Below are 14,897 nucleotides of genomic sequence, written 5' to 3' on the forward strand. Positions count from 1 at the left end.
GATTTAAATTTTAATGAATATTAATAATTTTTCTTGTTCAAACATTTATCAATCTTACTTGTAGATTTGGAATTATTAGATGATAATAATATCGGCGGTGGTTGAGGTGATGATGATGCTGAATTATTATCATGATGATTATGATTATTGGTCATTGTTGTTATTGGATAAAATAATTCAGGAAATGGTGATGATGTATCCAATAAATTGTTTAGATTCGAATTGGAATTACCATTATCGTTTCGATTATTCGATTTATTATTACTATTATCACTACCGTAATTGCCACCATATTTAGGTGGACGGCCACGGCCACGTTTTTCACCACCACCACTTGAACCGGTAGATCCATTTGCAGATAAGGCAGGCGACGGTGTCGATTGTGGTGGTAGTAGTTGTTGTTGTTGTTGAACAACGGATGTTGGAGAATTATTTTGCTGACTTGCAGCCGCTGCTGCCATGAATAAATTTGAATTGAATGCTGAAAATGATGACAAAGCTGCTGCTGTTGGTGATTGATCAACACCCAATGATGGTGATGGTCCAAATGTGGCCAATGTTGATGCAGCAATTGCACGAGCGGCTGCCGATGATAATGTTGATGTAACACTTGCCGGTAATGAACATGAGCCATAGATTGATGATGAAGGTGAAGTTGACAAGCTCATTGGTCCTGGTGTGGATTGTCCATTCGAAATGGAGTTTCCATTAGCGGTAAACGCTGAGGTTCCATTCAATAATGAATTATTAGCGGTAGTTGTTGATTGATTCGTTGCTGAAAACATTTGTGACATCATTTGAATACGAGCAGCAGCAACGGCTGCAGCAGCTGCAGCGGCTGCCGCTGCAAAAGACGATGATGAAGGTGAAGATGATGCTGGCGATCCTGTAGATGTTATCGTTGATGATGTAGGTAATACTAAACCATTAGACATTGATGCTAACGAATCAGAATGTGTAAGAATATTGTTGCTGCTAGTTTTTCCAAGAAGCTTATCATAAATTGACGAATTGTGACGATTTTTACCATTTCGATAATGACGACCATTAGTCCTATGGGTAGAACCATTTTTTACTGATAAACGATTAATGGATAAATCTACACCATTCGTTGAATCATCAGTAACATAGTATCCATCATCATCGACAAGATCATCATCCAAACTATCATCGACTAGATCATTATCTTCAATATCATCATCATCATCAGCATCGTCATCATCATCTTCACTCGATATGACTAAATTGGATTGACCATGTTTTTTATTATTACTGTTGTTGCGTGATGAACCATTTCTATTCAAATGTTTATTCATTCGTCCATTGGTTTGTTTGACCGTGTTTGATTTCGAAAGATCAACACCATCTTTTTTCACACCATTATCATATGAAGATGGTTTATCATCATCGACAACATTTATCTCTTCTTCTTCTTCATCATCTTCTTGTTCCATTTTATTTTGATCTTCTTTTCCATCATCATCAGCATCCAATTTCGAATCATCAATAATAGTCAATTCATTGTCACCATCTTGTTCTTTTTTAAATATTTTTCCTGATTTTATTTTCAACAATAATTGAGATCGAACTTGTTGACTTGATGAATTTGTTGATTTTTGCGATTCTTGTGAATCAAATTTTGTATTTTCGGTTTCTAATTTGACTTTTTTATCCGATTCTAATACAACATTGTTTGATAATTGAGATCCTTGTTTTGATGAATTTTCAATGGATGAATGTGATTGATTCGATTCAGATGATCGTTTACGTTTGGCGATCAAATGATGATGTTCATAATCATCCACATCTGATTGCGGTGGATCAACCATCGTTGTTGATGCAGATAACGATGGTGATGATATGGAATGTAACAAATCTGAAGATCCAGAAGGATTGAGGTTATTATTTGAATCTTTTTGTTGTACATCATCATTTTTGGTTGTTGTTGGTGATTGATGATCATTTTCGAAATGATGATTTTGTAAATGTCTGTTTTGATTGTAAAAATAAAAATAAAAATAGTTTTAATATTGATCACTAGATGGAGGCAGTTGGCAGAAAACTTACGATGATTTCAAATCCATTCGATTCGAATTCATATGATGATTTAACAATGATGATGTTGGATCATTATCCATCATTGTTGTTGTTGCTGCTGTTGTTGATTGATGATGATGATGATGATTCTGTTGACTGCTATTGAGTATCCGTTTTTTAAAATTTCCTATACTACTATTCAATGATGATGAGGTGTTTATCGTTGGTGTAGTTGTCGTTGTCGTCGTCGTCGTCGTCATCGTTGTTGTTGTCGTTGTTGTTGAACAGCAACGAATATTCCATTCTTGAACACCTTGAATTTGAAAAAAATTTGCCGCCTGTATCACTTCATCTAAATGTTCTTGTCGTACAGTTATTTCGCCTGTAAATGAGAATAAATGAATGAAAATAGAATTTAGAATTTTTTTTTTTAATTGTCAATTACATCCAAGTTTCAAGTAAGTAAATTTTTAAAATTATTTGGACATGCCCTCTCAATGCAATGAAAAAAAAATGGTTCCTCGACCAAACAGAATCACGACGAGAAAAATATTTTTTTTTTCATCGGACAAAAATAAAGAAAATTGATCAAAAATTTGACGTTAAACAAAATCCAGAAAATTCCCGAAAATCAACAGTATCAATACACATTCGAATTTTGATCCTGGAATTTTTTTTTCTCTCACTATCATCAATTCTGCATTATATATTGTATATGGGTGGTTATTTTCGTTCTCCCAGTGTTTTTTTTGTTCGATTCAGGGTGTGATTTTATGGGAAAAAAATTGCCATATTCTATCACTAGAATTCTATTCTATTTCGTCATTTGTGTATTGAAATTTGAATATTGCACTGTCTCGTTTCCTACGCTCACACACACATACACAATGTATAAATATGTCGACGACAACAACCAAAACACAACCAACCAGTAACGATGATTTTTTTTTTCTCAGGCCAGTTTTTTCTTCATATTTTTTTTTGTCGGTATTGCAGCTGATACAAAAAAAAACGGCCGACGACTATATGATGACGGAAGAGTGAGAATAAAAAAAAAATATTTCGGATTCATGAAAAAAAAATTCACGAACCAAACATCGGCCAACAAAAAAAAAATGGAAAATAGAAAATTGATGGAAAAGAATCGCTGTATACAATAGAAAAAAAAGAAAAACAGAATCGAATGATGATTTTTTTTTGGAGAGAGGAAAAAAATGAATGAGCCTCATGCTTCAAAATGGGGAATACATTTTTTTTTCTCGCAGAGCATACATTTGAAACTTATTTGGATTTTTTTTTCTCTCTCTCTTTCTGTGGAAAAAAACCACAGATTCATATATATGAATATATTTTACCATCTCCTTGTTGTCGTTTTTGGAAATGGATCGAATAGTTCCCGATGAAAATATTAGAATGAATATAAAACCAACCAGCCAACCAACCATTTTTTTCTAATTTCCTTCAAAAAAAAAAAATTTTTTTTTTCATTACTTTCATTCACGATATCTTCGAGCAAAATTTAACAATTTTCATTTTTTTTTTCTCACTCATTGTTGTTGTTGTTGTTGTTGTTGTTGACAAAAATCATGCACTGTACTGTACTATATGAACAGACAAAAAGTGAATATTTTTTTTTTTTTTTTTTGAACAAAAAATATATCAATCGTGCCACTGAGATCCATCCACATTCAACCATTGTTGAATGAAAATAAATTTTAATAGATTTTTTTTCAACTTTTTTTTTTTGCCCATTGTATGTGTGTGCGTGTGTTTGTGTTTGTTTTGACGCCAACGATGTCGTAAACAAACAAACAAACAACAACAACAACAACAACAACGAATATCGTTGACAGGCAAAAGAATTTTGTTTTTTATTCTGTTGAATTTTTATTTCAGAAGAGAAAAAAAAAGAATGGTACAAAAGATAAGACTGCACACACACACAAGTGACAGGCTGAATAGTGGAAAAAAACATGGGCGAACCAGAAAATAACAAGAATATTAAAAAAAAAAAAAATAAAGATTTTCTTTGATTGCCCTGGAAACTTTTTTTTTCATTCTTCTTGAAAGAATTTTTTTTTGATTCCGATAAGAAACACAATGAATTTGCGAATACCAACAACGCCAAACAAGTGAGTAGAAAAAAAAACACTAATAAATTTCAACAAAAAAAAAAAAATTGATCGATTTACAACGCCCAATGGTTTTTTCATTTCATTTCGAAGATCATTAATTGATGGATTTTTGTTTGTTTTTTTTGCAACTTGATTTTGATTAATTATGAATGAATGAAAAATCAAAAAAAAACTAGACAAACCAGAAAAAAAATTCTCAAGACAATTATAACAACGACGACGACGACGACAACAACAACACACAAGGGAATGAGAAATGACAACGAAACAAAGATATGGCCAAGCTAAAAAATTCAGTTAATTAATTAACACTGATAATGTTGATAAGAAACGATGATGATAAAAAAGAAGAAGAAGAAGCAAAAAAAAAACAATAAAATGATTTTTATCCAGAATCGAGGAATATGCGAATTTTTTTTTGATGTTGTTGTTGTTGTTTTTGTCGTTATCAATTCTTGTTTCTTTTTCTCTTGACTCACAGTCATTCAATCCACCATAACATGGATCGATAATTAAAAAAAAGACTTTTTTTTTGGTAGTAGACGAATACACGACAGCAGCAGCAGCAACGACGACGTAAAACTTTTTCTTCAGAATCGAATGAATTAATGAAATTTTTTTTTTTTCACCGAAATTTTCTATCCGAATGGATGAAAAAAAACCCACACCGAAAATGAATGATGATAAAATCTTTGGTTAACAAAACAAAACAAAAAAAGAGAAAAACTTTTTCCAAACAATAAATCGAATGCTAAAAAAAACTACACACAGTTGCCACCAGACGTCGTTACTGAGATCCAAAAAAAAAAAAATTTCAATTTCAATGAAAAGATAAAATTCATATATGAAAATCATCAAGAAATTCTGTTGAAAATTTCATCCAGTTTTTTTTTATTTCATATCATTATTAGCCAAAACAAAAAAAAGGAATATTCCAAGGAATATATGGTAAATAATAATTTAAAATTATGGAAATCAAAATAAAATTCATTGAAATTTGATTGAAAATGAGCCAAAAAAAAAATGGTGATGATGAAACAGCAAAAAATTCTCGTGAATGTTGCAATAATGAGAGAAAAGTTTTTTTATATTTATACAATTCTTTGGAATTTTTTTTTTGCAACATCTCATATATCCATTAAAAGAAGAATATTTTGAATATTTCAAAAAAAACAAAATTTTTCCAAATGAATTCTATACCATTTCATTACTACTTCAAACGAATGATGAATAAATGGAACGTAATTGTTTTTTGTTTGTTGTTGTTGTTGTTGTTTTTGGGTTTTATTTTTCTCATTTCGCCTATTCTCATCAATTCTCAACAAAAGCAAAAAAAAAAACACGCAGACAAGAATTCAAATTTATTATTTGTTCCGTCGTCCGGGATATTCATTCATTCATTCATTTAGTCATTTTTTTTCACTCGCCTCATGGTTCGGGTTCTAATATTCGAAATTTTTTGGGCTGATTTTATTATTATTATTATACACACACACACACATTCATTCATCCCGTTTATACTTGTTTTTTTTATTATTATTATTATTATCATTATCATTATTGTATTTTTTCCGTTTCTCTCTCTCTCTCTCTCTGCCATCATCATTTTCTTCTTTTTTTGTTTTGTTTCTGGATTCTGGCTTCTTTGTGTATGTGTGCGTGTGTGTTTGCTTGTTCCGGGCAATCATTGTTTTTTTTTTTTTTTTTTGCTGCTGCTGCTGCTGCTGTCATTGTTTATAGTCTTTGGTTATTTTTTCTGTATATTTGGCTAGGTTGTATTTTCATTGGATACATTCTTACCAAAAAAAAAAATTTTTTTTTTCACGTTGTTACTGTTCAATTCAATACATGGATTTTTTTTTGTTGCTCTTCTAATTCGTGAAACCTAAATTCATGGTTATTATTATTATTATGGTTATGGTTATGGTTATATTATTCTTGAAGCAAAAAAAAACTAACCAACGAATCTAGAGAAAATATGTGTTTTTTTTTTGTTTCGTTTCATTTGTTCAAGTTTGTTTGTTTGTTTATTTATTCAGCTAGAATTCTAATTCTTATAAATCATCATGAAGCTAGCCGTCAATTGTGTAGAAGATAAAGAAAAAGATTTTTGCTCGATTAGCAAAATTGAAACCAAATTGTGAAAATGAATGGAAAGAACAAAACAAAACAAAACAAAACAGAACAAAAAAAAACAATCTGGTTATTAGTGGCAAAATTTCAGCCACCATTTCTACCACTAGAGGGATCGATATCGAAAATATTGATGCCTGAAGCATCAATATTTTTATCAATTTATAGAATTGAATAAACAAAGTTAATAACGATGAAATGAAATCTGAAGATAAAAAAAACAAAGAAAAAAAATCATTAATTTATCAGATTCTTGCATTTTCTTCATCAATTCTTATTATGTTGAATCAATTCTATAGAATCATTCAAATACAGTGTGTGTGTGTGTGTGTGTGTGTGTGTGTGTGTGTGACAGAAAACAAGAAAAAAAAATTCTTATAACTTTCTCTCTCTTTCTCTCTTATTGACAATTGAAAAGATAAATAATAATAATGACGAAAAAAAAACGAGGCCAAAAGAATTTCATTATTCTGATCACATGAATGAAAATAAGAATCGAAAAGAGAAAAAAAAAGAAAAATGGCCCGAATCGAATAAAAAAAAACAAAAAAAAAAACAAAAAAAAAGAAATGAAATAAAATGAATGAGAAACGCACCCATAACGTAAATCAGAAATATTCTTGGAATTCTTTTTGTTTTGTTTTCTTTTTTTTCTTTGTTGTTTTTTTTTTTTTTTTTTTTTGATTCTGTTCATATATAGTTCAATTATGACATATTTTTTTTTTGGCCCATTCACTGGGCTCAGATTTTATTTATCATGATCATTGCTGTGCTGAAATCAGATTTTTTTTCCACAACAACGAAAATGTCATTGATCGATACATTGATGATGGTGATAATAATGAATGGCAATGGAAAAAAATGGCCAATAGTGATTACGCCATTCTACATATATATATATATGTATCGATCGATAATTTAGAGGTACCAAGACAGCAACAAAAAAAAGTCATAATCATAATCATAATTAATATTTAATCACATTATCAATAATGAAAAAAAAACAGGACATAAATGAGGAATGGTTCTGATCATGAGATTTTCTAATTTTTTTTTTTTTTTTTTTTTGGCAGATTTCAATTGAAAATTCGTCCACAATGGTCATCAATGATTTTTGTTTTGTCTGTGTGTGTGTCCTTTCTTTTGTTGTCGTCGTCGTCGTCGTCGAAGTAGTAGGATGATGATGATAATGTGAAAAACAAATGAACAAAAGTCCAATATATATATATTTGATGATTATAATAAACAATTGATCGTTAAACAAAACAAAACAAAAAAAAAAAAAAGAAAATGAAATGAAATTTTACAAGAGAAAAAAATTTCATTTCAACAATTGACAATTTTCTTTTTCTTTTCTTATTTGTAATCGATTAAAGTTGATGAATGGATGGCCACACACACACACACACACAAGAAATTTCAATTTCAATTTTTATTTCTGTTGTTGTTTGAATAAAAATTTGTTTTCAGTAATAAAAATTCAATTGTAAAAAAAAACATCATATTTGGCCAATTTATCAATTTCGTGAAACAAAAACAGGCAACAAATGAAAATTTTCAAGGTTATGAAAATCATTGAATAAATGTTGATAAAAATCAAACCATTGACCATAAAGGGTTGATTTTTAGAGATCATCATCATCATCATTATTTTTTTCGGATGTGAGAGGGAAGAGCATGGGGTAAACGATTAAAGTTTTTATATCGCTGAATTTTGAATATGGAAAACAAAAAAATCATGACATTCATTTTGAATTTTGTTTGTTTCTGCCATCACAACAATAAACAAAAGTGGCAGAAGCAGCAACAGCAATGAAAAAGGAAAAAATTCAATGTGTCCAGACATTCATCATTGTCATCAACGAAAACAATGGATGTGATCAAATAATAAAAATCATCATCATTATTATTATAATTTGTATCATAATCAAAGTAAATGATGGATTCTGTGTAGTGGCCAGAATAAATGATCTCAAATTACGTTCATACATTGAGCATTGAGCAAGAGAATTTGATTCGTTCCATTCGGCCATTCTTGTTATCGTGTGTATGTATGTGTGTGTGTGTGTGTGTGTGTGTAAACGAGAAAAGAGAAAAAGGAAAAAAAAGGAATTCGATACCATTTCACACTATGTGTGTGTGTGTGTGTGTATGTGCCCATTATTCTGGTCCATCTGAATTTTTTTTCTGATTCGTTTTTTTTTTTGGTATTGGTCGACCAAGTCAGAAATAAAAAAAAGGAAATCAAATTCTTTTTTGTTGTGATAAAAGAAAAAAAAAAATTTTTTTTCTTTTCATTCTCTTTTGTCATTCCATTCAATCATTCATTGTGATCGATTTGATTGTTTTGCTTTTCTTTGGTTTTTTCTGTGCTGAAATGTTTTTTCTCTCTTTTTTTTTTTTTTTTTTTTTTTTTTGGTTATCTTTCACATATTCCGGAGACATTTTTCTGTACATGTTGGTGTATGAATAAAGCAAAATAAAAAGGTTAAATAATAATTCACGATCCATGGACATATCCAACACAGTGTTTACATTTATTATTTCGAATTTGTGAAAAAAAACAAAAATAGAAATGGGACAAGAAAAACAAAAAACAAAAAAAAACGATTTGACGATCAAATGGTTATAATGGTAGAAAATTTATTTTTATTGTTTCATTTCATTCATACAAAAAAATAGAATCGAATTGAATCGAATCAAATGACGACGACGACAACAACAACAACAACAAACGAAAATGAGAACAAACAGCCGAAAAATACAAACACACACACACAGAGAGAATTGCACATATACAGAATTGGAAAAATCAATCAATTTTGTTTTATTTTTCTTTTCTCTGTGTTTGATTTCGAGTTCTTGAGTTGGTTTTGCGTTCATTCGTTTTATTACTGGAGAATTTTTTTTTTGCTTTTATTCTGGTTTTTTTCTCCGTTGCTGTTCCCAGGAAACTAAACCGAAAAACGAAACATTGTGCGAAGCAAGAAAGAGAACAAAAAGGAAAAAAAAGAAAAGAAAATTGAATTGCAAACAAGAAAAAAAACAGCAGAATTGAGAAAATGAAAGATTGAATGAGAAAGCCAGAGATTGTGGAGTAAAAAAAAAACTTGAACGTAAAATTTATTATTATTATCGAAATAGTAAAATAAAACGACTTGGCAAAGAAAATATGAGTGGTGAGAATAAGAAGAAATTATCAATATAAAACCAGTGAGCGTGGATTCTGGTTTTTTTTTGTTTGATTCTTTAGTATATTCGATTTAGGATTCTTCGTTTGTTATTTTTTTTTCTCCAGAATCTTTCTGCAAAACATTCCAGGGAACATTCTAGTTTTTCATTAAAAGGCTATCATCGGGTAACAATGATAAATCGGCCGTCCAATCTAGCCTATATTTTTTTTGATTGAATCTTCCTTGTGGAAGGGTCAATAACGCATTTTCACCATTTTTAGGTTTCCAACCCCACCCATTTCCGCTAGAGCCATACACGCCGCTTTTCTTCAAATTGATCCTGAACAGCCGCCACTTGGAATATTTTTGTGAAACTTCGAACAATTATACGTCGCACCACAAGGTACAAGAATCCTGTCATATGAACTTTATACCTCTAGTCTCTAGAGGTCAAAGGGCAAAAAATTGTCACTCCTAACAACGAAGAGGTATTACAAAAATGACTTTTTTTAAAAAAAAATATTCCATTTTTCTCTCAATTCTGAAATTTTGATCAAAATCCAATTAATGGAAAATAGTTTTCCGGCCCAAAAACCACCAAAAAAACGACCAAGATAGCTGTTCCGTTTCCTGAACAGCCGTGTACACACCATGTATTAACATTATGAATTCCTATGTAAGAAATAGCTATGCGATATATATATATGCATATGTTATAACATATAACATTTCATGTACAGCTATTTGCCACTTGTTACGTAGACCTAGTGTTCAGGATAATTCCGCCACTCGTATGACCGTCTTTGATCGGAAGACGATAGTGATCTGGATTAGTCATGATTTTTCAAATATTGTATATATAACTGCAGTTATTTTTTTAATATGAAGTTGTACATTTTCTTTCCTTTTCCTGTTTATTTTCATCATTGATTTTTTTGCAATAAATAGATGAATCATGCTTTATTCTTTTTGTTTAAAAAAAATATATTTAAAAATAAAGATATACTATCGGTTGTTCTGTAGTAGATCATTCATAATGAATGATATACTATATGATGGCGTGTACACGGCTGTTCAGGAAACGGAACAGCTATCTTGGTCGATTTTTTGGTGGTTTTTGGGTCGGAAAACTATTTTCCATTAATTGGATTTTGATCAAAATTTCAGAATTGAGAGAAAAATGGAATATTTTTTTTAAAAAAAAGTCATTTTTGTAATACCTCTTCGTTGTTAGGAGTGACAATTTTTTGCCCTTTGACCTCTAGAGACTAGAGGTATAAAGTTCATATGTCAGGATTCTTGTACCTTGTGGTGCGACGTATAATTGTTCGAAGTTTCACGAAAATATTCCAAGTGGCGGCTGTTCAGGATCAATTTGAAGAAAAGCGGCGTGTATGGCTATAGCGGAAGTGGGTGGGGTTGGAAACCTAAAAATGGTGAAAATGCGTTATTGACCCTTCCACGAGGAAGATTCAATCAAAAAAAATATAGGCTAGATTGGACGGCCGATTTTTCTATGTTACCCGATGATAGCCTTTCTATCTTTTTTTTCTTTTTTAATTCTCACACCCAACCAGAAATGTAGAAAATGAAAAATTCTAGGATTTTCCATGACAAACGATTCGATTCATATACTTGTTCCTGATAATCATCATCATTGATTGATTCTATTGTACTCCTGAATTTAAATTCTTTTCAAAGGAAAATTTCATCATAATAATGATCAAAAATGACAAATTCTCGATAAAAAAAAGTGAAAATGAAAATGAAGAATCAAGAAAAATCTTTTTTTTTTGCTATTTCCATGGGTACAATAATCAAACATCATTGTCGATCGTCTTTAGAACAATTCTAATTCGAGATTGCCTTCAGGATAATTCCTGTGCAAAGTAAAGAAAAAAAAAGAATATGAGAATGAATGTCACAAGACAAACGATAAAAAACCTGATTATCACTAAACATCATTATATGATCAAATTGTAGGTGGAGTAGTGAAATTGAACAAAAAAAAATGAAGAGAAAAAACCAATAAACAAAATTAAATTCAATTCTTGAGAATAGCGACAACAACAACAACAATAACAATCGTTTTGGGAAAAAATATGGCCCAATTTTCGATTGTTTTGTTTTTTTTTTTTTTTGTTCCAAAGAATTTCATTCGGTGAATTTTGCAACGAATTTTTTCCACCCGTAATCATACCACCATAGAACTGGCTATTTAACTGTGTTTTTCATTTTTTGTTTGATGATGATGATGATGAGAATAAAATTCTTGATAATTGAAAATTTTCAAAATTTGAACAAAAAAAAACTGGAACAAGAGGATAAAAAATATGAAAATAATCAAAATCTAAATCGAATCCTGCAGCCTACATCATCGTTCTGTATTCACCATCAACTAAAATTCTTTGTATTTTCTTCATCATTATCATCATCATCATTCGGAATTATAATTCTTGGAATTTTATTTTATAAAATTGAATATTTCTTCGCTTTTTTTGTCAAATATATTTTTTTTGTCATTACATGATTCTAGGAATCTGATAGAATTTCGTTTCTATCTTTCGAATGCGCCCAGTAACAATAACAAACAACAAAACAAACGAAAACAACAACAACAACAATAACAACAACAACAACAACAATGACGTCAGTGAGAAAAATGAATGATAATCAATTCGGTGGAAGAGAGAGAAAAACGTAGATTATTTATTTTCTTTTCGTTGTCACTGTCATTCGATCTAAATTCATTCATCCATTTATTCATTCATTCATTTTTTCAGTGAATCTAGCGAAAAAAATAACACTCTGATTGAATGATATTGGATCATTTTCTATGGAATACGTCACAACAATATATCACAGAATATCATGGTTCTCAAGAATCCGAAATGGAAATTTACAAGTTGCAACCAAAGAAAAAAAATACAAAGACAACGAAAACCAAAAAAAAAATTTATTTATTTTTTCATTTGAATTTTAAAATGACGAGAAAAAAATCCAAAAAAAAAAAATTCCAAAGAATCAAATTAAAATGAATGAACAAAAAAAAATTTAAAACTTTTTCATCATTTTCACCTTATTCTATCCATCAATGAATTATTGTTCTAATGAAAGAAAATGCATTCGAATTCGACTCGATTGTCCAATTCGATTAAATCGAAATTCCTGAGAAAAAAAAAACAATTTTCACATTCTGTGTGTGTGTGTGTGTGTGTGTGTGTGTGTGTGTGCGAGCGGACGGGCGTGTGTTTGAAACCAAAATGATGACCATAGTGAATGATATTCATCAAAATAGAGGAATTTCTATTCTTGGGAAAGCATCTAATGGCATCGATTCAATGATGACGACGACAACAACAACAACAACAATAACAACAACAATGGAACAATAACAAACAGAAAAGTAAAAAAAAATGATGCACAAAAAAAAAAAAAATTCCGGAGAAATAGAGCAGCAAGAATAAGAAAAAAAAAGAAAAACATTTTTCCACACACACACACAAACACAAACCATAGATTGAAGATTTCGATTCAAAACAACGTCGTATTTATATAGAATAGAATCGGGATTTTTTTTTTTTGGTTTGTTTGTGTGTGTGTGTGTGTGTGTTGTAACTGAAATAAATGAAAATCTTATATATATGGATGGATGGATAGATGAATCGAGATGGCAAAAAAAAACATCATCATCCAATGATGATGATACAAAGTATCCGTGTGTGCACCAGAGACTTGGATCCTTCGAGGATTTTTTCATTTTGTTTCATTTTGTTTCCTTTTTTTTGGTTCTGTTGGAACGAAAATTACTTTTTTTTCTCTTTCACAGATGCTGTATCATCATTTTTTTTTTTTTTTTTTTTGGTTACTAATCGAACAATTGCTACGCAGTGAAGCTGACTTTCAAATAATTTTTTTCAGCATTCAAAATGATGATGGAAGAAAAAAAAATTTTTCAATCAATTCAAACCGGTTTTTTCGTTATGATTGCATGATTTTGGTTTTTTGCCAGAATATTCTTTTCTTTTTTTTTTGGTTTTGTTTTCAAAGTTTTTGAAAATAAATTCACGAATGGAGTAGTAGAATTTATAATTAAATTTCAACAGAATTTTTTTTTCATAACCCATTTTTATCCAGCAACAAAACAGATTATTCAGAATATTCTAACCAGATGGCAGAAAATCTGGCCAAAATTTTTCCAAATTCAATATTGAAAATGTTCATCACAACACTAATGAAACTAAGAAACCAAAAAAAAAAAAACATCAAAGAAACAATGTGATGTTTATGTGTGGATAGAAAAAAAATTGAAAAATGCCGAAAAAAAGCGCGTAAAAAAAGTTTTGATTTATTCATCATCCAGAATAATTTCATTCGACATTCTTTTCAGGTGAAACAATTTTAACTGCTACTACTACTGCTTATTCTGGTTCTACTACTACTACTACTACGTGGAACCGGAATAAGTTCGCATATATTAAAAAAAACTTTTAATCTTTGAATCATTTTCGAAAAAAAAGGAGAAAAGAAAGAAATAAAGCGAAACTTTCTATTCTATTTTGTTTGTTTGTGTAGAGAATATAAAAGGATAAAACTTTTTTTCACCAATTCACAGGCTCGACCGCGGATTTTTTTTCTCATTCTTTATTCTTTGCTTCCCATGGGGCATCACTGATGATGATGATGAGAAAATGAAGAAAAAAAAACCAAAAAAAAACAAACATGAAAAAAAAGTTTGATCCAGAAAAAAAGTCTAGACCTTTTTTTAGTGGTAGTGGTGGTAGTCGTTTCGTGATAGGGTTAAGGTGTGATTCGATGAGTTTTTAATTTTTTTCACCAAAAAAAAAAAAAAAAAAAAAAAAATTTTGTCTAAAATCAAGTACCAACAAGAGGATGAATAGTAGTGGCAGCATCAACAGTATTAAATAACACAAACAACAACATCTCAACATAAAATAAATAAATAAAGAATGAAAAAAAAGACAAAAATAATAAAAAAAAACGAACAAACTCGGAACGGAATGGAATAGAATCTAATTTGAATAAAATTTAAATTATTTTTTTTGCCATTCACTCTCTCTCTCTCTTTCTTTCTCTTTCACAATGATATGACAACAACAACAACAACAACGAATTTTATTTCACGAAAAAAAAATGTTGCAACGCAATGTGTATGTGTGTGTGTGTGTGTGCGCGCAAAATTATGAAGAATTTTCAAAATAAAATTTTTTTTTTTTTTTTTTTTGGAAATTCTTTTTTCATTTCCCACTTTGGAATGCTAAACATGAAATAAGTGTGTGTGTGTGTATGGATGCAGTGAATGCGAAATGAAATTCTATGAACAAAAAAAAAATTTTGAAATTCAACAAAAAAAAAAATTTTTTTCCTATGAAAAATAAAGGAAATGGGAAATATTCTA

At 29.9% G+C, this 14,897-nt stretch overlaps 1 protein-coding gene across 2 annotated transcripts in view; it reads right to left on the reverse strand.

The window, feature by feature from the left end:
• The window catches only part of LOC124496856 (uncharacterized), a 33,639-nt gene that overhangs the window by 759 nt on the left and 17,983 nt on the right, over positions 1 to 14,897 (reverse strand). For both annotated transcript variants that reach the window (XM_075733092.1, XM_075733091.1), the window contains exons 3-4: positions 2,068 to 2,419; positions 59 to 1,989 (exon numbers count right to left, since the gene is read on the reverse strand). In XM_075733092.1, coding sequence (XP_075589207.1) covers positions 59 to 1,989; positions 2,068 to 2,419 — 2,283 coding nt within the window. The remainder of the gene's footprint in view (positions 1 to 58; positions 1,990 to 2,067; positions 2,420 to 14,897) is intronic.

The sequence above is a fragment of the Dermatophagoides farinae genome, chromosome 7 (genome assembly GCF_024713945.1).
Source record: "Dermatophagoides farinae isolate YC_2012a chromosome 7, ASM2471394v1, whole genome shotgun sequence".
Lineage (NCBI taxonomy): Eukaryota > Metazoa > Arthropoda > Arachnida > Sarcoptiformes > Pyroglyphidae > Dermatophagoides > Dermatophagoides farinae.